The sequence below is a fragment of the Crinia signifera genome, chromosome 1 (genome assembly GCF_055691185.1).
Source record: "Crinia signifera chromosome 1, ASM5569118v1, whole genome shotgun sequence".
In the NCBI taxonomy this organism is placed as follows: domain Eukaryota; kingdom Metazoa; phylum Chordata; class Amphibia; order Anura; family Myobatrachidae; genus Crinia; species Crinia signifera.
Genome location: NC_139217.1, coordinates 242,433,231 through 242,459,189, shown reverse-complemented (window position 1 = coordinate 242,459,189; position 25,959 = coordinate 242,433,231). Strand labels below are relative to the sequence as shown.

At 40.3% G+C, this 25,959-nt stretch overlaps 1 protein-coding gene across 2 annotated transcripts in view; it reads left to right on the top strand.

Moving 5' to 3' along the window:
* The window catches only part of SNX30 (sorting nexin family member 30), a 34,572-nt gene extending 8,632 nt beyond the window's left edge, over positions 1-25,940 (top strand). Inside the window, exons 2-9 of one of the 2 annotated variants that reach the window (XM_083179467.1) lie at positions 6,689-6,877; positions 9,800-9,910; positions 11,334-11,492; positions 13,954-14,145; positions 16,792-17,010; positions 18,734-18,820; positions 22,504-22,656; positions 25,030-25,940. In XM_083179467.1, coding sequence (XP_083035593.1) covers positions 6,689-6,877; positions 9,800-9,910; positions 11,334-11,492; positions 13,954-14,145; positions 16,792-17,010; positions 18,734-18,820; positions 22,504-22,656; positions 25,030-25,089 — 1,170 coding nt within the window. In that variant the 3' untranslated portion in view covers positions 25,090-25,940. Of the gene's footprint in view, positions 1-6,688; positions 6,878-9,799; positions 9,911-11,333; positions 11,493-13,953; positions 14,150-16,791; positions 17,011-18,733; positions 18,821-22,503; positions 22,657-25,029 lie in introns of both variants that reach the window. The other variant, XM_083179468.1, reaches the window with a different exon arrangement.
* Positions 25,941-25,959: the final 19 nt, after the last annotated feature.

Genomic DNA, 25,959 nt, shown 5'->3' with positions numbered 1-25,959 from the left:
TAGTGTCTCCATTACCCTTGAGGTCCCATCCAAGGCCTTAAACATATGGTACTATGACCTGCATGAATATAAAGACTAAAGCTGTGTACCCACAGGGCGATATATTGTTCAGCACTATATTGCTCAGTGTCTCCTTTTCATCATCGGCCAGAGATGGTCGCTGATGAAAGGGAACCTCTGCCGGGAGAGCCGCAGAGGGAATCAGCTGGTCGCAGGAGCAAGCTCCTGCGACCAGCGATCATAAGGGGGCTAAAATTGTAATTTTGTGATTAAGTCCTCTTTCCCCATTGCTCCACTCCCCTGTTTATTCCCTCTTTCCTTTATATTGTACTTATTTCACCTAGTTTGTAAACTATAAAACGTCAATAAAAATTCAATTTTGAAAGAAAAAAAAAAATTTAAAAAATAAAAAAAATAAGGGTGTTAAAAACGGGAGCGCCCACCCGGCGATAAGGTGTACACTCCAATTGCTGGCAATATGGTCGCTCAGCTACCATATTGCCAGCGATAAATGCCCGTGTGTACACCTTTTTAGAGGGATATTTAATTTGTGCTGATTTTTCCAACAGTCGGAAAAATTGGCACGGCTGGAAAACACGTGGATTGGTGAATTACTCACTGATCAGTATGTTTTTGTCACAAATGCAGCCATATTTCACTATTTTCCATAGATGCAGATTCGACTTTAAGCAAATGACTGCTTTTGTCTATTTTCCAGTGTTTGGGAGCAAATGGTCGATTGTAATTTATTCCTAGAAATTTCCAGATTTTCATACCAACCAGCCAGATTGGAAAGATAATCTTCTTGAGTGTATGGGCCTTTATTTTGAGAGAGGTTTGTGTTTGTTGTAAAACATTTTAAACATTTTTAAAATTATTAAATTGCTGCACAACCCATATCTTTTAGTATATTTGCATCATGATAATGTGTTGACAGAGTTCTATTTTAATAATGTGTAATCTGTATTTTTGCAAAAAATTCAACTACTCAGCTTCCTTTTTTCTAAGATGCATCCTGGCAAAAAAAAGCTTTAAACACATGACAAATCTGATGGTTAGAAGTTCACTTTTTAGCTGACTTGTAGTAGTTATTTTGATCCATCAGTAATTGTATATCTGTGACTTTGGGTGTATGCAATCCATCCTTCCCGACAGCCGTGATCCTGGCCCTTTTGCGGTCTGATTGACTGCAGAATGACAGGCTGATCGGTGCAAAGGGGGCGTGGCCGCGAAAACAGCCGTGGATTGTCGATTTGCATCCAGGATCACAACAATCGACGGCCATTATCGGCAGAACGGGTCGACGGCTTCTAAAGTCGGGCCCGTTCTGCCGTGATCCCACATCAATGCTGTCGCTAAAGACCAAGTGCTGGCCTTCCAGATGCTGAACCCATGTGCTGTGTGAAAGGTGCAGACCCAGGAATATCTCCGGTCAGCACTGCAGTGTAAATGGGGTGACCTTGGATTTTGGTGTAAAAGCAGTATTATAAAAATGCCTGCCTTAGACTACACTGTAGTGTACATACTATATAAAATCAACTCCATGCCAACATGGATAGTGGGGGTATGAGCGTACTATAGTGGGCGCCCAACTAACATATAAGTACCGGATGCTGCTATTACCATTTCAAATAAAATGGTGTGTGTGTATAGATTTAATAATACGGTACTTGTATCCTAGCACGGCCACAACGATCATGAGCATCGTGAGAAAAAATCGGGGGCATCGCGGCCATCGCATGCACTAAAAAATCGGGTGCGATAATACCGACGCGATGCCCGCGATTTCCCCATAGGGAACAATGTTAAATGCCTCAATTTACCCGCGATGCCCCCGATTTCCCCATAGGGAACAATGTTAAATGCCTCAATTTACCCGCGATGCCCCCGATTTCCCATAGGAATCAATGTTAAATGGCTCAATTGACCCAAATCATCATGGGGAACAATGGTAAATGGGCCAAAAAACCCAAAAAACACAGCTGAACAGTGAAATGTCCCCCCAAAAGTCGTTTACGCCACCCCACGATCAACGGCGGTACGCGTCCTCCGACCTTTTCATACCCCCACTATCCACGTCGGCGTGGAGTTGAGAATAGAATAGTGTGGCGAGCTGCGCTCGCCACACTATTCTATTCTCAACTCCACGCCGACGTGGATAGTGGGGGTATGAAAAGGTCGGAGGACGCGTACAGCCGCCCCTCGCTGGCTCGCCACGCTTCGGGTTCGCGTTGATCCTGGGGTGGCGTCAACTACTTTTGTGGGGACATTTCACTGTTCAGGGGTGTTTTTTGGGTTTTCTGGCCCATTTACCATTGTTCCCTATGATGATTTGGGTAAATTGAGCCATTTAACATTGATTCCTATGGGAAATCGGGTGCATCGTGAGTAAATTGAGGCATTTAACATTGTTCCCTATGGGGAAATCGGGGGCATCGCGTCTGGACCATTTACGCATTTTTTAGACGCGACCGACGCGATATTGACTTTTTTCAATGCATTTCAATGGGAAAATCGGGGGCATCGCGTCGGTCGCGTCGTAGACCACTAAAAATGACACCCGATGCCCGCGATTGTGGCCGTGCTAGGAAACAAGTACCAATAATACAGAAGCAACAGTGTAGTGCTGCTGCGTGTTATCTACTACATAGATTTTGTGATAAATTACTTGCTGTAGTATATTATTGACCATTTATTAAGACACAAAAATTGGTGGGAACTAAACAGGATGTTGCCAACGTGCAGTATATCTAAAAATAAGCGTGCCAGTAAGTACAGTAAACATTTGCATACTACAGTATACAAAATGTTTTTTTATTAGTCACTGAGAAAGCAGTCAAACTTATTCCAAAACTTGCTTTATAGTTAAGTGCCTTGAGTCCTATTGGAGAAAACATTATTATTATTATTCTGTAAAGTAGCAAAAGATCAAATCCCACTCCAGACCACCAGATAATTGCCTTTTAGCAAGCTAAGTCCAAAGAGCTCAAGATCGGCCCGGGTGAGTAAGAGTAAGGGGAGAGCGTTATGAAAACATGGGCAGAAACTCCTTTCAGCCGACTTGCCAACAAAGGGGTAAACTTACTAAGATGGGAATTCTAATGAAGATGGAATGTTGCCCATAGTAAACAATCAGATTCTACTTATTTTTTTAGCACCTTCTGAAAAGTAATAGATAGAATCTGGTCGCTATGCGCAACATTCCATCTTCAATAGAACTCCTATCTTAGTACATTTTCACCCAAGTGAGACCTACAGTAGGGGAGAGGATATGATGTCCAATTTAAAAGAGTTCAAACCACTATGAAAAATACTATGAGAAGGTCCTATTGGGCAGGAGCAGGGTCCTCATGGTGGAGGAATTGGTGAATATTGGAATTTGAGTTTTTCTTATTTTAGTGAAGGTAGATCTGTGGTGCAATGTAGAGTAATTCTAAGACAATTCTAGAACATATGAGTGAAATAATTCCTACTTTTAGTAAGGTCAAATTAGCTTTTCTAAATTGAATGTTTCTTCCAATCACATGTAATATCACCACGTCAATACTCTGCTGAACTTTCCGTTAACCAGAAAAAACAGTGTAACCAGTCATTAGGCTTAATACCTAGATAAGGGTTTACTTTCAATGTTGCTGTTATCATCTCATGATGGACATTTGGATACAAACAAAGGAAAACCTTATTGTACATCTGTATCATCATATATGTCTAGTGTCCGAGAGTCTCTGAAACACTGCCATCTGCTGGCAGAGAGTGAAATTACAGCTTTTTCACACAGGCACAAACAGAAGATAGCAGACTAGCTTTCGAAGCTTTTGCTTTCAGCTGGCTTACTAGTAATATATATTTTCTGTAATACAGGTAGTATTAGTTGCTTTCAATTATGTTTAAATGCTACAATTCCTGGAATAATTATAACCTGATTTAATAAAAAAATTTTATGTCCGATATGTTTTCAGAAGTACCTTTTAAATATAGTAAGGTCATAGACTTATAAGAAGGAAAACATAATATCTTTTATGGCTTATTCTTAGTTATGTATGAAATCTTTCCAAATTATTCTGCATAGAAGACGTTTCTTTGGGTATGGTTTTGCAGGTTTATAATGTCAATAAGAATTTCAAATTCTGCTGTAATCAAACACTTCCTCCCCCAATGTATGACCTACTTGTGTTCAGTCTTCTGTTCTCATACGGGTCAGCTGAGACCTGACATGTATAGGGACAGATTCAATTGAACGCCTGCTGCTAGTTTACACATCTTTTTGTCAGTTGCTGTATGGCAGGCTGATTCTCATGCACAACCATAGGCGCTGTGTAGAACTAGCCTTTGTCCAGTAATGTAGTGTTCACTCTAGGATTTTTTTTTTTTAGAGCAGGGTGCTGTCACTGAAGATTATATATATGTATGTGTGTGTGTATATATATATATATATATATATATATATATATATATATATATATATATATATATATAAATATCTCTCTATCTGGACGCTACATGCATGTGGTAAGATATTACCACCACACATTCAGTTGCGTATCTAGACATTTTGGCCAAATAGAAGCGCATTCTGTCTCTGACCACACTCCTACTCGTGAATGGCATATAAACACAATGTATTTATTATTATATATTTATTTTTTTACTTATTAATAAACCTTTGACCTAGGCGTGCTGTGAAAAAATGTTGATACTCCAGGGCGCCTTGATTTAAAAAAAAGTTTGGGAACCGCTATACTAGTCAGAGGCTTCATTCATTTTATTATTTTTTTTGCTCCAGTGTAAAACTGGGGTTATCCAGTATGTATAGACATTCTCAGGTAGTTGTGTATGGAAGTATGATTGGGTAATAGATTACTCAAGAACGTTTCCTGTATAGCTACACTCCATTTCTGCATACAATGTTTCATGTTTACTCCAGTGCTTCCTTTATGTTGTGACTTTCTGAAAAATAATGTGAAAAATAATTGTGGAATTGTTACATTATCTAGATGAGCGCTAATTACTACATAGTTACATAGTAGGTGAGGCTGAATAATAAAGACTTGCGTCCATCTAGTTCAACCTATGTTTATAGTAGCTTATCACTTGTTGTACTGTATGTTCTGATATTTTAAAGACAGATTATGTTACTTATTCGTACCCATGGATGTTTTTAACCAATAAATGTTTATCCAACCTTATTTTAAACATATTTATAGTGTCTGCCGACACCACTTCTCCAGGAAGAGAGTTCCAAAGTTTGACTGCTCTGACTGTAAATAAATTTTTTCTTATAGATGAACAAAATCTTTTTTCTTCTAATCTAAACTCGTGCCCTCGCGTCCGAGATTCCGGTCTAGCAGTAAAAAGGGTGTTTGACAGTTCCTTATATTGGCCCCTAATATATTTATGAGTTGAGCATATCCCCCCCCCCCCCCCCCCCTTAAACGTCTTTTCTCTAGTGTAAATAGTCCCAAATTGTTTAATCTTTCCTCATAGCTTAAAATCTCCATTCCCCTAATAAGCTTTGTTGCTCTTCTTCGGATTTTTTCTAATTCTATGATGTCCTTTTTAAAGTGCGGAGCCCAGAACTGCACTGCGTATTCGAGGTGCGGTCTAACCAATGATTTGTACAGAGGCATAATTACTTTTGAGTCCCTAGTTTCCATGCCCCTTTTAATACATGCAAGAATTTTGTTGGCCTTTTTTATTGCTATATTACATTGAGCACTACATCCCAGTTTGTTGTCTATTTGGACTCCTAGATCCTTTTCGAGTACTGATTTACCCAATTCATCCCCGCTTAGGTTATAACCAGCACACTGGTTATGTCTCCCAAGGTTCATGACCTTGCATTTGTTAACATTGAACCTCATCTTCCACTTTTTTGCCAACTCATCTAGATTGACAAGATCATTTTGAAGCGTGGTGACATCTTCTGATGATTTAATAACTCTGCTCAGTTTTGTATCGTCTGCAAAGATGGATACATTGCTGAGTAACCCCATCCCAATATCGTTAATAAAAATGTTAAATAAAATGGGCCCAAGAACCAAACCCTGTGGTACTCCACTTAATACTGGTATCATATTTGATACGGCACTGTTCACGACCACTCTTTGTTCTCTATTACACAGCCAGTTCCCTACCCATCTACAGATATTTGCCCCTAATCCCATGTCCTCCATTTTATTTATCAACCTCTTGTGGTACTGTGTCGAAGGCTTTAGCAAAATCTAGGAAAATCACATGTACAGCATTTCCATTATCAAGGTTTTTGCTAACCTCTTCATAGAAACCAAGTAGATTAGTTTGGCATGAACGATTTTTCACGAACCCATGCTGGTTATTACTGAGTAAACTATGAAGGTCTAAATATTCCTGATACCATCTCTAGAAATCCTTCAAATAGTGTACCCACTATTGATGTTAAACTAACAGGTCTGTAATTAGCGGGATCCTCCTTTTTTTCCTTTTTTTAATAATGGCACTACCTCTGCTATTCTCCAGTCTTTTGGTACCTTTCCTGATGATAGTGAATTATCAGAGATATAATGTAGAGGGGAAGCTAATTCCTCCCTTAAATCCATTAGTATACTGTGTTTTATTTTCAGAGGATATGTTAAAGATAATGTAGTAATTTACAAGGCAGAAGCATTTAATAAAATGTAGCATCTTTTTTTTTTTTTTTTTGCAATTTTAGGACCTCAGTTTGCCTAATGGTACCCCTGCAGATACTTCTAGTCCAGCATCTTCATCCTCCCTTCTGAACAGGCTGCAGCTTGATGATGATATGGATGGGGAGACAAGGGACCTCTTTGTTACAGTTGATGATCCAAAGAAACATGTGTGCACTATGGAAACTTACATAACTTACCGTGTTATGACCAAGGTAATTGTCTTGGAAAAAATGGAAGACCGTAATTGAGCATAACTGATGTAATCCTCCAATTCAGATCATACACCTTTTTATGGTATTTAAGTGTATCATCTACTGTGTGTGTAGATGGATGGATAGCTAGCTAGATAGATATAGAATGCCTAGTGTCTCTGAAACACTGCCATCTGTTGGCAGAGAGTGAAACGACAGCTCTTTCTCCCACAGAGGCAACCAGCTTTCAAAGCTTTTGCTTCGAGCGGGCTTACTAGTATAAAATAATCTTCTAAACCTATTTTGCATTTCAGAATGGTAGGTGTACTATACTACACCAATGGGCTAATGTACACAATTGTAGTGTTCATTCTAGCACCCGCCATATTTGAAAACCCATGCAGTTCCTCTTCCCTGCCTGGGGTGTCGCTGTCTGCTGTAGTTCTTCTAGCACAGTGTGGTCTGTATATCAGCACTGATATGCAAACCAGACCCGTGCTAGAAACACCACAGCAACACAAATATGGCGGGTGCTAGAATGAACACTATAATGGTTTATAAAAGTAATAAGGGTGGTATTCAATTTGTTACAATCTGATCTCCGACTATTCAATTGTGGCAGTTTTCGTCGCTATTGAAGGGCTTTCTCGTCACTGCCTTTTTCCTATTGAATATCCCCCAAAGTCACTATACAAGTACAAATGAGTCAACATATATCTCATTTTTAATACAGAACTAGTGCAAGATACCTGGCTTGAAAGTGCATCTTACTGTAGATGCAGCTCAATGTGACTTATACGCACCAAGGGTCTGTGCTGATTAGTTTGATATATGACACTTGTATATCTGTGTGTGATGGAGTCTATATATGAAGCACAACGGTATTTGGTGAGGGGGGGGGGGAGTTGTGACTGCTACATTGTAGCACTTCATATACAGATTCGGAGAACCAATCGCATGCACCCATACACAGTTGCATACCATACTACTTAGCACAGTCTCCCAGTGTGTCCTTGTCATGTTTTTGGTAGAAAAAAAAGCTTAACAAGAGATATGTTGGATCTCCTGGAGCTTATTAGGTACATTACAACTAATCTACACATCTAGGGTTCTATGTTTTTTTGTTTTTTTTTACCTCTTTGTATAACTTTAAAAGACTCCACTGGCATTACAAATGAATGAGACCATTTAAGCTACAGATAATTCAAATTATGCACTTGTCATCTCCTAAATAAAAATGTTTATTTCATAAATTTGCTGAAAGGTGGTGCTATAAATTAGAGATGTTCTGGTTCAGTTTTACTCTGGTCTCAAATCCTTATTGGCTATCCAAAACTTGTGACAGCTGATAGCCAATAATATCTGGATCTGAGAACCAAGTAAAACCGAACCTGCACATCTCTACAATAAATGTTCAGTAGGCATATACATTGTAATGTCTGATAACCTGCACATAAATGGTTCATATAAATGACTAGTGCACCATTTGAATTATCTGTAGTTTTAAAATGAGTCTCATTCAGAGCAGTATAACGCACTCCAGAGCCCTCTGCAGTGAAGTGGGTAACCCTGTATTATGACATGGCCCTAGCCTTTGTCCTGCCATTCTTGTGTATGCACATTGTAACGGCACTACAAAGTTACTACACCCTAATTATGTACCATGCACTGCCGGTCTATAGAAATGTTACTTGGCTGTTAAAGATTGTTACATAGATAGATTTTCAAACACTCAATGACAATAATATGCCTTTCTGAGTAAATATAGCATTGGACAAATGGGAGTGCATTATTACTTCTACAGTCAATAGGTCATCCACTATGGGTCAACAGGCAATAGCTTGGCATGCTTCGGGCACTGTTATAATCTAACTCTATGTCCACTTGGATCGTGAATAAGAAAGTAAATTAAAACAATAATCATGAAAAACTCATGTCGACTACTGTGTTGACCATTAACCTGCTGATCTTTTGATGGGTTTAACTTTTTGAAAATTGTGACCTGTTTCATGTATCAACCTTTTGCCTGTTGATCAATAGTAGTCAACCTATTTACTATTGACCCATCAACTGGATACTAGCCAAATATTATAACTAATATAGGCCTGATAGTCTAGCATCCTGGTATTTCAGTTTGAATCCATCCCATCCACCAAATGTATGTAGGTGGACTGACACAGGGCCAGAAGTTTGATCAGCAAATTTGTTGTTTATCATCTTGATGGCTAAAAACATGGATGGTGGATTCCTATGAAATCAGAATTTAAAGTTTCAATGTGTTCTGGTTGTGTTATGCTAGATTTGTGAGAAACAAACCTCGTTGAGGTAGGAACAGTGGCATGTAAAACGAAATAAGCTGAAGGTTCGTACAGTTTTCTTTTTTGAAAATGCCTTTGAGCCCTGTATGTAAGAGATACTAAACTATTGAGTGTGTATTGTGATCGCCCTTTTGGTATACTTTATATTACCCTTGGTGCCCTATGGAAGTCAAAATACTTATATAAAAACAGCTAATATTTACAAAAAATAATAGATGCACTGGTGTAGATTCGCAAATACACTTCGTTTTTTCCTAGTTTAGGATTGATTCTGAAAATCGGAGGGAAAAAGGAATAACATTGAATAGATGGAATGCAAACTCCATCTATTCTTTGAGGATACTACCGCTATTTCGTTATTCTGGAAAATATTGGCATTGAATACTTCCTAAGCATTGCACTATGTGTGCATTATTTAAATGAAAGAAAAGTATTTTCCCTATTAATTTTATGCGCTTTTAACGATGTTGGAATTACAGCATTATACTGTTATCTTCATTTTCTTTCATTGGAAGATTTATTTATTTTATTTTTTTTATTCTTATTTATTTTAGAGAGTAAGGCTTCATTTGTTATGTTATAATAAATGTTCGCTGTTTTTTTTTTCTTTTCTTTCATTTTCCAGACAACACGAGCAGAGTTTGAACTCCCAGAGTATTCCATACGTCGACGGTATCAGGACTTTGACTGGTTGAGGCTTAAACTCGAAGACACCCAGCCCACTCACTTCATTCCCGTAGGTACTATACTACTGGTTCATTGGATGCAGAGGAAGTCACTTTAGAGATCTGAGCTTATGTTGACTGATTTTACAAAGTTAAAGGCCCGACATTACATTTGTGGATGAAAATGTATTTGTCACCTGTATATTGTACTGGAATCTATATGGTGCAAGATTAGAAAATTGGATTTAATTCTGAGATGCAGATGCAAACACAAAGGATGATCTACAGACTTTATAAACCTTTTTTGGGGATGTCATTAGAATACAAATGTATGTACTAAAGGCAAGTTGTATCAGTAAAACATATAAAAAGCAATACTTTATGGCCTAGCTGTTTGTTTTATTTTGGATTTAAATGTGATCCCATTGGTAATGTTTTTCATTTGTAGTGCAGAATACATTTCAGGCTGGCCCAGGGGGTAGTAGAAAATTCCCTGTTGGGCCCTTATAGAGACCTGTCCCACAGAAGTTGGACCCACCCCTTCTTGCTGCCAGTATAATTTCAGATTCCCTGAAATTTAGCAAGCTGTTTAACCAGCAGTGCAAACACAGAGAATTGCTTTAATAAAACTGCTTTTTGTATGGGCTCCGTGCCTATGAATCAAAAGGGTGCTACATTCCTTTTGACATGAGGCATCTATAACTAATCTGAAATCAATCTATAGGGAGGCAGATCAGGCCACCATGATGAGACCAGATCATACATTTTTAAATCAAGATTTCTTTATTCAGTATTAAATCAAGGTTTATTTAACTTTAAAGCATTGCAAGACAAAGGTATCCTTACACTGTACATTATATACAGCAGTTACGACAAACAGCCTCTCTTTGTACACCGGGTTGCGTGATATGCTATCTGAAAATACATCTTATTTGCAATTCAATGTGACTAGTACGCACCAGGAGACACTACTGATTAATTTGCTATCTGTGTGTATCAATCCGGATATGAAATGCTACAGTGCAGCAACAGCAAATTCAAACTTGTTGCACTGAACTATTCAGGTCACTCGCGCCAAGCGTCTTCCACTGCATGGCATATTGAGCTTGGATGTATGGCTCACATCTGTAGTTGTATATTTCACCAAAAATTATTTATTGTTGTATTTTTTTTTCGTTAAGCGAGTCTTACCATGTGCAGGCAGGTGGGGTGAGGGATTGTACAAGTTGTTATATTGGTTTCAGCAGTGACCAGTCTCACACTAACTTGCTATGCTATATGGGGGACTTTTCTGTAAAGCTAGTTTTATACACACTTTTACAGTACATCTAGCAATATGTAGAAGCCAGACTAGGGCTTTTAGTCTGTGGGTACAAATAAGACTTGGGTTTACTTGGCTTAAATATAGACCACAAAAGATGGTGGTAGCCTTTGTTACTATGAAGTATATGGATGTCTGTTACACATAAATATGCTTGTCTGTTTTCGTTTCAGCCTCTCCCTGAGAAATTTGTGGTGAAGGGTGTAGTTGATCGTTTTTCAGAAGAGTTTGTAGAGACCAGGAGAAGGGCTTTAGACAAGTTTCTGAAGAGGATTGCAGATCATCCAGTTCTCTCCTTCAATGAACACTTCAAAGTCTTTCTCACTGCCAAAGTTAGTATTATAAGTAATACAAATACTTAACATGTTTAGCTGTTCCACATATTGGGGGTGATTCTAGTTATTTTGCAAAAGCAAACTCTTTAATGGACAAAACCATATGCACTGCAGGTGGGGATGATGTAACCTGTGCAGAGAGAGTTACAATTCTGTTTCTGTGCCGGGTAAATACTGGCTGCTTTAGGCTGGTTTCACACACTCCGGCTACTGCCGGACGGCGAAAACCCGCACGGCCAGGGAGCGGTGGCGCACACAGTAGATTATCATGGAGGGGATGGCCACAGCCCGGCAGCCGTCCCTTCCAGAGGCGGCGTCCGGCTGCAACCGTGCGGCCGGGCCATTCCGTGTGAATGGACACAATAGTGTCCATTCACAACTACTGAGTGTGGCACGGCTTCCTGGCCGTGCAGGATTTCGCCGTCCGGCAGGAGCCTGAGTGTGTGAAACCAGCCTTATTCTTAAGGTGCCCATACACGTTACAATTATTGTATACAATATTGCATCTCGGTTTTGCGATGAGATCTAGTACAAAAAGTACAAATGTGCAGCACTTTTTGTACTAGATCTCATCTCATCACAAAACAGATGCGATATTGTTTACAATAATTGTAACGTATGGGCACCTTCACACTGCACTTTAGATTTCAGTTTGAACACACCCCACCCAAATGTAACTCTCTCTGCACATGTTACATCAGCCCCACCTGCAATGCACCTGGTTTTGTCCATTAAATAAAGAGTTTGCTTTTACAAACCAACCAGAATCACCCCCATTGGTTGAACTTCAATGCACCCATTTTCATATAGCAAAGCCTTGTAGACCTGGGAGTATTTGTTTAATGTAAATATGTTGTGTTGTATATTTGTAAACATTAGCACACTTTGCGTGCGGGGACTGCACTTTATGGCAATCGCGAGTCACATAAAAGTGATTGCCTCATAGGGCTCCGAACACTTTTGTGCGAAGTCGGTTTGATATCAGCCCCCAAAGTGTGCAAATTCAGATACCATCGCCAGCATTAAAATGCCACGGCACAACACACTCTTTCTATGGAATAGGGACGACCCCTAGATAGGGGGACCCACCTTGTTTAATATATTCATTAATGATATAGAAAGTGACCTAGTGAGCAAAATTTAAATATTTGCGGACGACACAAAATTTAGTAAGGAAATTAGGATGTGGATACGCTACAAAGTGACTTTATTAAACTGCACAATGCAGTTTAACGCTGATAAATGAAAAGTATTTCATTATGGGAACAAAAATGAACAAGCTACTTATAGGCTAAATGGAGTTATTATAGGGAACTCTGCTGTAGAGAAGGACTTGGGGGTCATCCTAGATGAAACATTGGGTAATAGTGCACACTGGTCAAGTGCAGCAGCAAAAGCAAACCGGACACTGGCATGCATTTAAAGGGAATGGATTCAAGGGATGCGAATGTGATAGTGCCTCTTTACAAGGCATTGGTGAGACCACACTTGGAATATTGTGTTCAGTTTTGGGCACCGCACCTTAAAAAGGATATAAATGAAATGGAACACAGACAGAGAAGGGCAACTAAGCTAGTAAAAGGTCACACTAGAATACAATATAGGGTTAACCAGGCTGAATATGTTTTCACCGGAGAAACGGAGGTTAAGATGTGATATGATTAGTATGTTCAAATACAGGATTGGGAATCATATGGAACTGGGAGATGACTTGTTCACTAACAGGCCTATAATTAGGACACGCAGTCATGTACTGAGGCTCGAGCCAAACAAATTCCTAACTGAATTAAGAAGAGGATTCTTCACCATTAGAGCAGTAATATTCTGGAACTCATTGCCGGTGGGGGTAATTACAGCAACTACTGTTAATTAATTTAAATCAAAACTGTATGCATTTTTGGCCACTAAGGGAATCCTATAGATATGACTTACTCAAGTCCGTATTTACAAGTCAAATAGGTTGAACTCTCTGTATTAGCGTCTTTTTAGCCTTCATTGCTATGTTACCATATATAATTGCAGTTATGCACAGAAAACATTTGTTAAATGTGTTTAATGAGCAGATACTTTTACCTGATAGCTTTTTGTTCTTGGTATACTTTTGTAGAAATATGGTAACAGGTTCCACTGGTTACAGATTTAAACAAAAGTCGTCTCAACCAAGAGTCATAGATGTTAGTGCTTTGATGTATTATGTTTTGTTATGATTATATACTGCACTTTGAAAAGAATGGACCTCTTGGAGTTATTCCAAGACCTTGCTTTGTCATTAAGCATCTGCGGTTGGGCCGTAAACCTGTAGTTGATTGGTGGTCTGTGACTTTCAAGCATCTCTGCAAAAACACTCAATCAAGTTGTCAAAAACCTGGCCTCTCAAGTGTACAGTGGTATAATTTTATCTTCTAATGCTTGACAATAAATCTGTATATGAATCTGGTATTATTTGTATATGTTGTAGGATCTGAACAGTTACAAAAAGCAGGGTATTACACTGCTTTCCAAGATGGGGGAATCTGTACGGTATGTGACTAGCGGTTACAAATTGAGAAATCGTCCAGTGGAATTTTCAGCAATAGGAGAATACTTGGACACATTTGCACTAAAGCTTGGAACCATTGACAGGATAGCACAACGTATTATCAAAGAGGAAGTAGGTATGTTCTGGGTAATTATTAAAAATAATTTTGGACCCACATTTAACAAATGCATTAGCATATAAAATGTAATTTATCATATTTGTAAGATTTATGTAATGATTAAGAAGCATAAAAAATATTTTTTTTTATTCTAAATGCATCCTAGACCTTCACCCGGGTCACTGTGTGGTGTGAAAGGACTTTTTGAAAAAGCCAGTTTCCATTAATATGACCCTGGTTAAAAGAAGGGTTAATCCCAGGGTGGACCTAGTTTGCTGTGCAGTGTGAACGTGTAACCCGAGTTGAGCGACCCCGTTCGCACTGTAGGGACAACGCAGCCCCGGCTCAAAGTGCTGCTTCCTTCCCCGCCCCGATTCCCTGGCAGTGCTTTGCCCCCTTTCTGTAGGGAGCTCACCTTGCAAATGTCGGGTCGCTCCCAGGATGGACCAGTGTTCAAATTATGGGTGCGACCCAGCATTTGCAATGTGAAAGGGGTATAACAGTCTTTGGGTTGCTATTCAACCACTTGAATTTGCACTTAATGGAGTGTTTTGAAACACTGTAAACAAAATTCAGCACTTTGGAACTACAGATACTACACATCCTATTTTTAGATTGCACTTTTTAATAACACCCAGCTTTATGTTAATCTAAACATGCAGCCATAAAAATGTACAATTAAATAATAACAAATGGTGTCCTGTAAGTGCACTCTGTGACGCCCCCGCCCCCTGAGTGCATGTAGTCATTACATCATGCAGAAGGGCCAGAGCCGCCAGCATCGGTAAGTTCGGACTCCACCTATAGTTACGGCATAGACAAATTCTGGATCAGGAGTTTAGAAAGAATAAATAGGCTATTGTGGGGAAAGGTTACACTAGTCAACAAGGTTTTGGTAACATGGATGAAAACCGATTTCTGTTAACTTTTTTTTGTGCTGAGCCTGGATCTGACACACCAAAATGTTCTGTTGCTCTGACAAACAAAGTACACATGTTCCTTCTTACTGTACACATGATGCATACTCATGTGTAAGAAAAGCCATGCAACGCTGCAACTGATCCCACCTAGAACTCACCTGCGTCACTGGCTCATGCAACGGCGCTCCTGTTCGTGAGCTTACTGCACTACATATGCATCATGTATAAGCTGAGAGGGGGGACATCTGTAGCAATGTACCGGTTTACAGGTGCAGAACCTCTATTATGGGTCCTGCAACATTGACCGCAAAGCAGCTGCAGACATCAGGTGATTGGCAATCTGCAGTGATTTGTGGATGAGCAAGGGGTAGCAGTGGTCTCTATTTTCCAAAACGAAGGCATGCTTTTTTGAGAGGTGATGAGTCCAAGGTAGTATATTTTCCAAATGTATCCACCCACCTGTAGGGATGTTTTATTATTTATATATGTCTGTTTTTAAACATTCTTCTTAATATCAAATGTGTCTGTTTTTTACAAGTATTAGTCCTGCTTTATGCCATTCAGTTAATTTACATTAGTAAAATGTCATTTTACAAATGTGAATTAACTGAATGGTATAAAGCAGGAATAATACTTGGAAAAAGACACATGTAAAGCAAAGAACACAAGATGTATGTATTGTGACCTGTTAAGGTCCATACACGCTGGACAACTATGCCCAGCGTGTATGGACAGCGATGACTGCTAACATCGCTGTTTTGAGCGGCTTTCAGCTCAGTCACCCAGTGTGTATCAACCTTATTCTTTCATGTTGAAAAACAACTTAATGTGTAAAATCTGCAATAAGGACTGCAGCACAGTTCTAGATTGTAGAGCATTTTTCCTCATTAAGGAGCTGTGTTTTACCCAAATGCTCAAAGATAGATAAAGGAACAAGGTCATTTGTCCCGGACACAAATGTGAAAGTCTGTGCTCAACCATGTAAGGTTGATGATGATTGATGTAAGGTTTCCCACAATGTGATACTGAGTTGTGGCGAGTGAACTGTTTGACTTAGAGAGACAAGCTGTCGACATAGGAGCTATGTGAATTGTTAATATTGTAATAAAAAGGTGTAGGAATTTTCCACAAAGTAAATGCTTTTCATCCCGGATTTCTGTGGATTCTGTATCTGAGAATTGGCCAGACACACACTGCATTATATGACAGGTATAGAATGTTCAAATGGCACTACACTGGAAGTAGTTGTCCTGATAAGTGAAGACCTCTTTCATATTATATCACAGCAGATATAGACTTCTCAAAGTTACAATTTAGTTATTCAAGAAAAGCTAGTAGTCCTTTGTAATGTGGTGATGTAACTACAAGCTATTTAACATCGTACAATTGATTACAGCAAATAAAAAGGCCATAAACCAAATGTGCTATTGTTAATGATATTTTCCTGGGGTAGCCAACCCTAGTCCTCGCGAGCTACCAACAGTGCATGTTTTGCAGGTCTCCTCACAGAATCACAAGTGAGCTAATTAGCTCCATCTGTGTATCTTTTAAAATGTGTCAGTGATTAATGAGTGCAGCTGTGCAGCAGCTAGGTTGTCTGGAAAATGTGAACTGTTGGTAGCTCTCGAGGGCTAGGGTTGGCTACCACTGGATATTTTCCCATATGATTTGAATACATGCATAAAGTAAAAACGCATCACTTGGTTGGAACAATAATCACAGCGCTCTCTGTCTAAAAAGACTGCATGTTCTGTATCAGAGTACCTGGTGGAGCTTCGAGAGTACGGGCCTGTCTATTCTACTTGGAGCGCTCTAGAAGGAGAGTTACGTGAGCCCCTGGAGGGAGTGTCTGCCTGTATTGGAAATTGCAGCACGGCACTGGAGGAGCTAACAGAAGACATGACAGAAGACTTCTTGCCAGTTCTAAGAGAGTATATCCTATACTCTGAATCAATGAAGGTAAGCTGACTTGAGCATATATGTGCATTTGATGAAAATCTATTGCTCCCTTTATATGGCTTGAGAGATAGCTTTATATTTGACTGGGGGGGTCATTTGATTCGGAATTCAGACTGTTGGAACGTGCCGACATTCCAAATCCTGTCAGTTTTCGGCCAGCTCACCTGCAACTCGACATGCGGAGTTCAATGTTCTGCCTGTTGAGTGTCGAAAAGGGGGCGTGGCGGCAAAACCAGTGGATTGTGGAGAAACAGCCATGAATTCCTGATTACCGTAACCCACTACATTGCAATAATTACCAGTTACCACATGCGTATTAGGGTCAAAGTTGAAAGTAACCCATCCTGTTGTCCTAGTTTAAATTTATTCTTGTACCTTGTGAACTACTATTTAAACCTTAATGAAGTAAAGTTTTGCACAGATTAAATTACTTTAGTGTAATTTCAGTCTGGATAGTCCAACAGTGGTAAGAGGTGACGATTTGGTGTACTCATGCCTGAGCCCTGCTTGCTCTTTTGCATTACAACAAAAATGATAATGTAAGCCGTAAGACATTGAGGGGTATATTAACAAATGTTTGACTTTGATTTTGGTAAATTTTGGATTTATTTTTTTGTGTATTTGTATTAAAATATTGGTACATAGACAACTAAAAGATCCCCACTTACTAGCATAGGCCGTGTACACACGGGGGCGATATGGGCTGATATCGCTGGAAATATGGGCGCTGGCGACCATATTGCCAGTGATGGTAGTGTTCCGGGTGCACGCTCCCGTTTTCAGCCCCTTTCTAATCGCTGGTCGCAGGAGCTTGCTGATTACCTCTGGGGCAGTGCCAGCAGAGGTTCCCTTTCATCAGCGACCATCTCCGGTTGCCGATGAAAAGGAGACGCTGAGCAATATATCTCCCCCATGTGTACGCACCTTTACTGTTTGAAAACAGAATAAAAATCAATTAAATTAATATTGTAATGTACAAAATAATAGATTCAAATTATGCACAGGCACCCCACCAAGTGTACGCAAACCAAAATTAGAGATACCACTGGAGCGTCTTGCATGTGATATGTTTTGTCCAACAGGAATACATAAGGAAGTTGTGTGTGTGTGTGTCGAATGCAAGAGCAAACATTCGTAAATTTGCTTCTGAGTGTAAACTGATTAGTTCAGATACTTGTCCCATGTAGTGACCTGCACATGTTGTTGTTGTTGTTGTTGTTGTTATCCTTTATTTAAATGGCATCACAAGGGTTCCGCAGTGCCCAGTTACAGAGTACACATAATCAAACAGGGAAGAAAAAACCCCCCAGTAATTTACAGTTGAAGACAATACAGAACAAATAGAGGGTAAATGATTATAGGTATATCAGCCAATTGCTGCAACATAAGTATCCAGGTGGCAGCAAACAGAATGCTTTGGTGCAGTCGAAGACTACTGAAGTAAGAAAGGATAAGCACAGGTAAGAAAGGATAAGCACAGGTAAGAGGTCCCTGCTCGTGAGAGCTTACATTCTAAAGAGGAGGGGCAGACAGACAGGGGTGACACCGGAAGGGTAGACAGGGCAAACATAGGAAAAACCTATGTTCAAAATAGTTTTTTTATTTACATAAAAAAATGGCAAACTGATCCATTTTACTTTCATGACTATGATGTTGATACATTTCTTGACAAAACTGCTAGCCCTAAGTGAATTACTAGTGACTGTTTTAAATATATTCCTAGAATGTACTGAAGAAAAGGGATCAAGTACAAGCAGAATATGAAGTCAAATTGGAAGCTGCAGCATTGAAAAGAGAAGAAAAAACTGGAGTGAGTGTTTTGCATTTCAATTCTTAAGTGTTTAATAGCAATGTGAGTTTTAGATTTCATAGTTTTTAGGGTTTTTTTTAAATTTCCTTCTATTTGTGTTTTTAATGTCAAAGTTTTAAATAGTAATTAAAGCCCCATATACACTAGAGGATATTGTTCACAATATTGCTCCGACAGGGCCTTCTGAGTGATATTGATCACCATATCGTCTAGTGTGTACATTCAATATCGTTACCTATAGGCAGTTCCGCGTGTCGTTATTGATGATTGATGACTTCTGAACATACAGGTCAATTTAACGGTATAGCCAAAGGACCTGCCTGTTGGTGATGACGTCACTGAATGATGCATGATAACTATACAGGTTGAGTATCCCGTATCCAAAATGCTCGGGACCAGGAGAATTTTGGATAACGGATTATTCCGTATTTCGGAATATTTTAATAGGTACTTATGTAGTAACTGGGCTGCCGATTTTTTGATTGTATGCCTTAAGTTAAGGCATACAATCAGATGCGATGCGATGCGATATCGCATCGCATCGCATCCGATATCGCATCCGATATCGGATGCGATGACCCGATTTTTCCATAGGAATCAATGTTAAAATGATTCCTATGGAAAAATGGGTCCTTTTCATACCCCTACTATCCAAGTGGGCATGGAGTTGGATATAAACCTGTGGCGAGCGTAGCGAGCCACCGAGCCCGAAGCGTGGCGAGCGAAGCGAGCCCCGCGAGGGGACGGTATTCGTCCCCTCGCGGGGCTCGCTTCGCTCGCCACGCTTCGGGCTCGGTGGCTCGCTACGCTCGCCACAGGTTTATATCCAACTCCATGCCCACTTGGATAGTAGGGGTATGAAAAGGACCCATTTTTCCCATTGAATTCCATGTTAAAATGGACTCAGTCCATTTTAACATTGATTCCTATGGAAAAATCGGGTCATCGCATCGCATCGCATCGCATCGAATCGCATGGTCGCATGCGATGCGATGCGATCTCCCGATCCGACCCGATTTAGAAATCGGCAGCCCAGTTACTACATAAGTACCTTTTAATATTTCAATGATGTATTTTGAAGTATCTTGCATTTATGCTGTATAAACACATCAAACACATGAAATGCACACAAATATATTTTATTTGTTCAAAAATCAAGATTTCAAAACATGAAACAAATTTTGTTTCATATCTCAGATATTGAATTTGAATGTCAAGCAATCATTTTCTTGTACATATATAGTGCCAGTTACATATCATGTCCTCAGCAGTGCTGCTACAAATGTCCCCAGTGAGTTTTTAGCAAAAACAATTTTTTTTTGCACTTTCTGGAATGTATGGTTTTCGGAATAATTTGGATAACGGATATTCGGATACGGGATACTCAACCTGTAGTAGTTAATGATTTTCTTGTGCATATTGTATAGTGTGTACGCACTATATTATTAACGATGCATGTGGCCATGGGTTTTTGGCAATGTCCTCCATCACCCCTGCAGCCACTTTTCGCTGCAGGCATTGGTAAGTGTGTGTGTGCAATTGCCGATGTGGTACAACAGTCAGGTCCCCTCACTATAGACATCGTTGGTACAGCTTGTGTGTACCCAGCTTTAGAGCACAGCACAGAATGTTCAAAGAGCTTAAGAAAAATACTGAGTGTTCGCGAAAGACCACAGAAGAAGCCATTGTTGTCCAGACAAATGATGCGGCTTGTCTGAAGTTGCTAAAGATAATGTGGATGTTCCACCTGTAAAATATACTGTAAATCGGTGAAGCAAAAGTCGAGGTGTTTGGAAAGAACAGAGGCGTAGTTTTATGAAGCAGTGATAAGGGAGGAGAAGTGATACAGTGCCTGGTAATTTATCACCGACCAATCGGCTCCTATTTAAACCCAACCTGTAACTTTACAGTCAGGAGCTGATTGGCCGGTGATAAAGTACCAGGCACTTTATCACTGCTTCATAAATCTACCCCAGAGTGTGGAGAAAAAAAGACAGCATCAAACCTTCATCCAAACTGTCAAGTATGATAAAAGGAACATACTGGTTTGCTACTGCTTTGATGCCTCAGGACTGTAATGTGCCAACAAAATTAATGTTTATCCAGACATTTTGCAGGTTGAAGCAAGGGCTAGCTGTCAGCCAATTAAAGCATAAAATAATTTGAATGAAGGAAAAGGGACCCCAAAAAAGACAGAAGTAAATAACTGGCTACGTCAGGAAAGTGGCCATGTTGTTTTATATTCTTTTTTTGGTACTTCTGTAGTTTCATGGCGGCAGTTACGTAGTCAGCGTAGCGTCCCTGTCAGAATCAGCGTAGTATTCCCGTGGTCAGCATCCCTGTCAGTATCAGCGTAGTATTCCCGTGGTCAGCGTCCCTGTCAGTATCAGCGTAGTGTTCCTGCCCGTTAGCGGCCAGCCGGAGCTTATGTAGCTTATGTAGTTAGCGCAGTGTTACACAGTTAGCGTAGTCAGTCAGCGCTTATTACATTATGTGGGAACCATTGCCCATTTTAACCTGCCTGACATGACAGGTGTGTATGTGTTCCTGAAACACCCCCACTATCCATGTCTGCCCGCTGTGCTCGCCATGCTTTGGGCTCACGCCACACTTTCTAAAATCGACTCCACGCCGACGTGGATAGTGGAGGTATGAACAGGTCAGGAGGACGCGTATCGCGTCCCCTCGCAGTGCTCACTGCGCTCACCACGCTTCGGGCTGGTGTGGATAGTGGGGGTTTGAAATGGAGGCATTTGCCAGTATGTAACATGTAGCAAATGCGTCCTTTATTGTGCATGAGACGCACTTGCGCACCGCACCCCCCCTAACCCTGTCCGTCTCCCTGAAGCGGACACAGGCATGGTTGCCGTACCCTGCCGCAAGAATTACTGAGACGCACAAGCGTCTGAGATGCTAGTGTGTCTCAGAAAGATGGAGCGCCTCTCCGCCAGGGTCCATCAGCGCTGGGGATCCAGAGGTTACCGGCGCTGTGTGAGGCGCTCACCGGGGATAGAGCTGCAGCTTCCGGGGACAGTACGGTGACTACGCAGGGCTTCCGGGGGGACTTCTAGGTAGCCGTTGGGCTACGCTGACAATGTGGCTTAGCCTACGTTGAAAACGTAATTTAGCCTGCTGCCGTGAAACTACACAAGTACCTTTTTTTTTTTTTTTTATTTAAACCCCCACAAAGAAAACATTATCTTGAGGGTGCACCTGAGGACCAAATGATTTTTTACATAAACCCTCTTGCACCCTCAAGTTAATTTTTATGTAAAAAATCATTTGGTCCTCAGTGCACCCTCAAGATACTACTTTTTCTTTGTGGGTGTTTGTCTATATTCAAGTAGTGGGTAGCATCCCCTCGACCTATTTTTGGGGGGAGATAATTCTCTCCCTGATATAGGAGAACTTCTGGGGGAAGAGGATTCTAATTAAAAAATATACTGGTTTATCTTTATGCAAGTAGTTCAAAAACAATGCTGTAAAGAATATTTTTTGGTGAGTAAAATGCATATAGATTTCAATCTGTAAGCATGTAAGTAGGCAGTGCAAAATAGAAAAAGTATTTCAGCAACCTATTGTACGGTCTAAATTACACATACAATGTTAGACCCTTTTTAAAGGTCTTGGATTTAAGCATTTTGGCTGTAAAGATTTTGTTTCGCTTTTTCACAAACTCTCAGGTGCCCACAGAGGTAGAGAAGTGCCAAGACAAAGTGGAATGTTTTAATGCAGATTTGAAGGCAGACATGGAAAGGTGGCAGAATAACAAGACACAGGATTTTCGTCAACTACTTATGGGAATGGCTGACAAAAACATCCAGTACTATGAGAAGGTAAAAGATACATTTTCCTGTATATTTCTATTTCTATCCTAGTCTATGTCCTTCTGTGATGGTATAACCAATCCTTCAACCTGTGTGGGATACACAGAAAACTCGGTACTCTTTACTTAGTACGGCGCCCATCGCGGGCATTGAATGCACTAAAAAATCGGGTGCGACGCGATGCCCGCGATTTTCCATAGGGAACAATGTTAAATGTCTCAATTGACCCGATTTTCCTGTTCAATGCCTTAATTGACCCGATTTTTCCATAGGAAACAATGTTAAATGGCCCACAGAGGCCAAATAGGCCCCCTGAAGTGTGAAATGGCCCCCACAATTGTTAACGCCACCCCACGATCAACGTGAACCCAAAGCGTGGCGAGCGGCGGCGGTACGCGTCCTACGACCTTTTCATGCCCCCACTATCCACGTCGGCGTGGAGTTGAGAATAGAATAGTGTGGCGAGCGCAGCGAGCCACTGAGCCCGAAGCGTGGCGAGCGGACGCGGATACCTGTGAAGCCCGCGAAGGGACGCGTTTACCTGTGAAGGTATCCGCGTCCCCTCGCGGGGCTCGCTGCGCTCGCCACGCTTCGGGCTCGGTGGCTCGCTGCGCTCGCCACACTATTCTGTTCTCAACTCCACGCCGACGTGGATAGTGGGGGTATGAAAAGGTCGTAGGACGCGTACCGCCGCCGCTCGCCACGCTTCGGGTTCACGTTGATCTTGGTGTGGCGTTAACAATTGTGGGGGCCATTTCACACTTCAGGGTGGCTATTTGGCCTCTGTGGGCCATTTAACATTGTTTCCTATGGAAAAATCGGGTCAATTGAGGCATTGAACAGAAAAATCGGGTCAATTGAGACATTTAACATTGTTCCCTATGGGAAATCGCGGGCATCGCGTCGGTCGCGTCGCACCCGATTTTTAGTGCATTCAATGGCCGCGATTTTTTTACCTGCGATGCCCACGATAAAAATCGTGGGCGCCGTGCTAGGTAAAGAGTACCGAAAACTCTGCTGATATCACTACGGTTGTGTGAAGCAACACTTGTTTGGCTTTGGAAACTTTTATAAATGTTTTAATAAACGCACTATGGAACACTGCTCTTTATTATTATTATTATTATTATTATTATTATTCTCTGATTCTGTGTGTTTTAATTGCAGGCTAGATATAGGGGATGTGGCTTACAAGGTTAATATTCATATTAACATGGTGGTTTAGTGGTGTCCTAACTAAAGATAAAAGCCAAATTTATATGTAAATAAAAGCTTTAAAGTACAATATGCAAAGCTTAATGGAAAGTATAAAGGGCATATTGTTGGCTTGAAATAGTTTGGCAAAAAAAAATACAGACAAAGTCACACCTGATGGAAATACAATAGCAAAATGATCACTTTTAACAGATTTAGGTAAGTCAATTTTGATTAATTAAAAAGAAAATAATTGTCTGGACAATTGAGTGCACTGTAGTGGTTAATGCCTATAACAACGTCCAAATGCACTCTTGCAAGATCCACATCCAGTGAAGTAAGTAGGAGATGTTTTTCCAATAATTGTTTATTTTTCTTCACAGGATTGTCAGGTAAAAAAACGCTTGTAGAAAATCCCTTTTCACCACACATACAAAGTAACATTTGGGGTGGTTATATAAGCCAACATACGTTGAGTTCCACTGTTGGTATGCACAATTTCACACTTATGCATAAGGATTGATAGTCTATATTATATTCCACCTCCCTTTAGGATCACAAAGTCCACACATTTTCCAATATGAGTAATAATAAATGGAATCTCAAATATAAATCACTGATATGCATCCGTTAAAAGGTCTAGAGCAGGCATTCCCAACCACGGTCCTCAAGGCACACCAACAGTGCAGGTTTTGTAGATATCCAGGCTTCAGCACAGGTTACTTAATTAGTATCTGAGGGATTCTGATTAAACCATCTGTGCTGAAGCCTGGAAATCGCTAAAACCTGCACTGTTGGTGTGCCTTGAGGACCGTGGTTGGGAATGCCTGGTCTAGAGCATGATTTTTGATTATGTATCTATTGGAACCTGGTTCTTACCACACAGTGCTTTTGTTGTCACAATAAATTTGAAGTTGTGTCTGGGTGTATGGCTTACAAATTAAGACACTGTAGGCAACTTCTCACCAACGTTTCGGAACCTCGTGGTCCCTTTATCAAATTGCAAACCATTTGCACTTTGATAAAGGGACCAAGAGATACCGAATATATATTCCAGAATACTTAATCTTATGCTATATTTTTTGGAAATGTATTCTTATTTTAAATTAATGGCTGTCTGAAAGGATTGCGAGTATAACCTGTAGTCCTTGCATTGTCTAAAACGGCTTTATTTTTCTTTCTCATTAGTGCCTTACAGCGTGGGAGTCCATAATACCACTGCTGCAAGACAAACCAGAACCTAAGTGAGGATGGATTTGCACTATGTTTGTAGTAACTTCATTTCACACTGCACAATTCACCATGCTGTGTGACATCCTGAAGGGTTTTCACTTCTGTTTTACAAAGCAAAAATACCAAACTCTGTCCGTCTTTACCACATAGCTTTTTCATTTCTAAGTCTGTGTGGACTGTTCACATAGAAAATTACAAGTAGAACGGCTGTTTTACCTGAGCCAGGAAGAGGCCTCAACACACCTATTTGGGAAAAGTGTATCCATTGCTCCGTTCTAAGGGAAACTTTCACTTTCGTAACACGAAGCGAAAAAATATTTCACCAAATGAACTTGTGGAGTTACCGATCTCACCACAGTGCAGCTTTCGACTGATTTTTCCACTGAGTGTATTTTCAGATGAACATTGTTTCTAAAGAGTTTACGTCCTCTTTTTTTCTACATACGGTGCAGAGGAGGCCTGACATGTAAATGTATATGAAGACATTTCTGCACTGCAAACTTTTTTTCCCCCCTTTATTCCTTCGAGAGGGATTCCAATGTTTGCATGATCTGTATTGTAATGTTGGCATGAAGTAGTTCCTCTTCCTCTTCATTTTTTTTTTTTTTTTGCCGCCCTCCCCCAATAGTGAGAGCTGTAAAAACTGCAGATTTTTATTATAACTGCTTGTGGATTGGTTTGAGAGGGACAATTGTTTACACTGGGGCCTTATCTGAAGTGTACAAAGGGAACAACTTATCCAGACCCTTATCCTTTTTTATTTTTGTTTATTTTTTGTTAATGTTTTTGAATGTCTGTGCAAAAAAAGGAGAAATGTAAAATAAATGTTTGACTTTTTAAAAAAGAATAAAGTACCTTTGAAAATGCTCCTGGCCATGGTTTCAG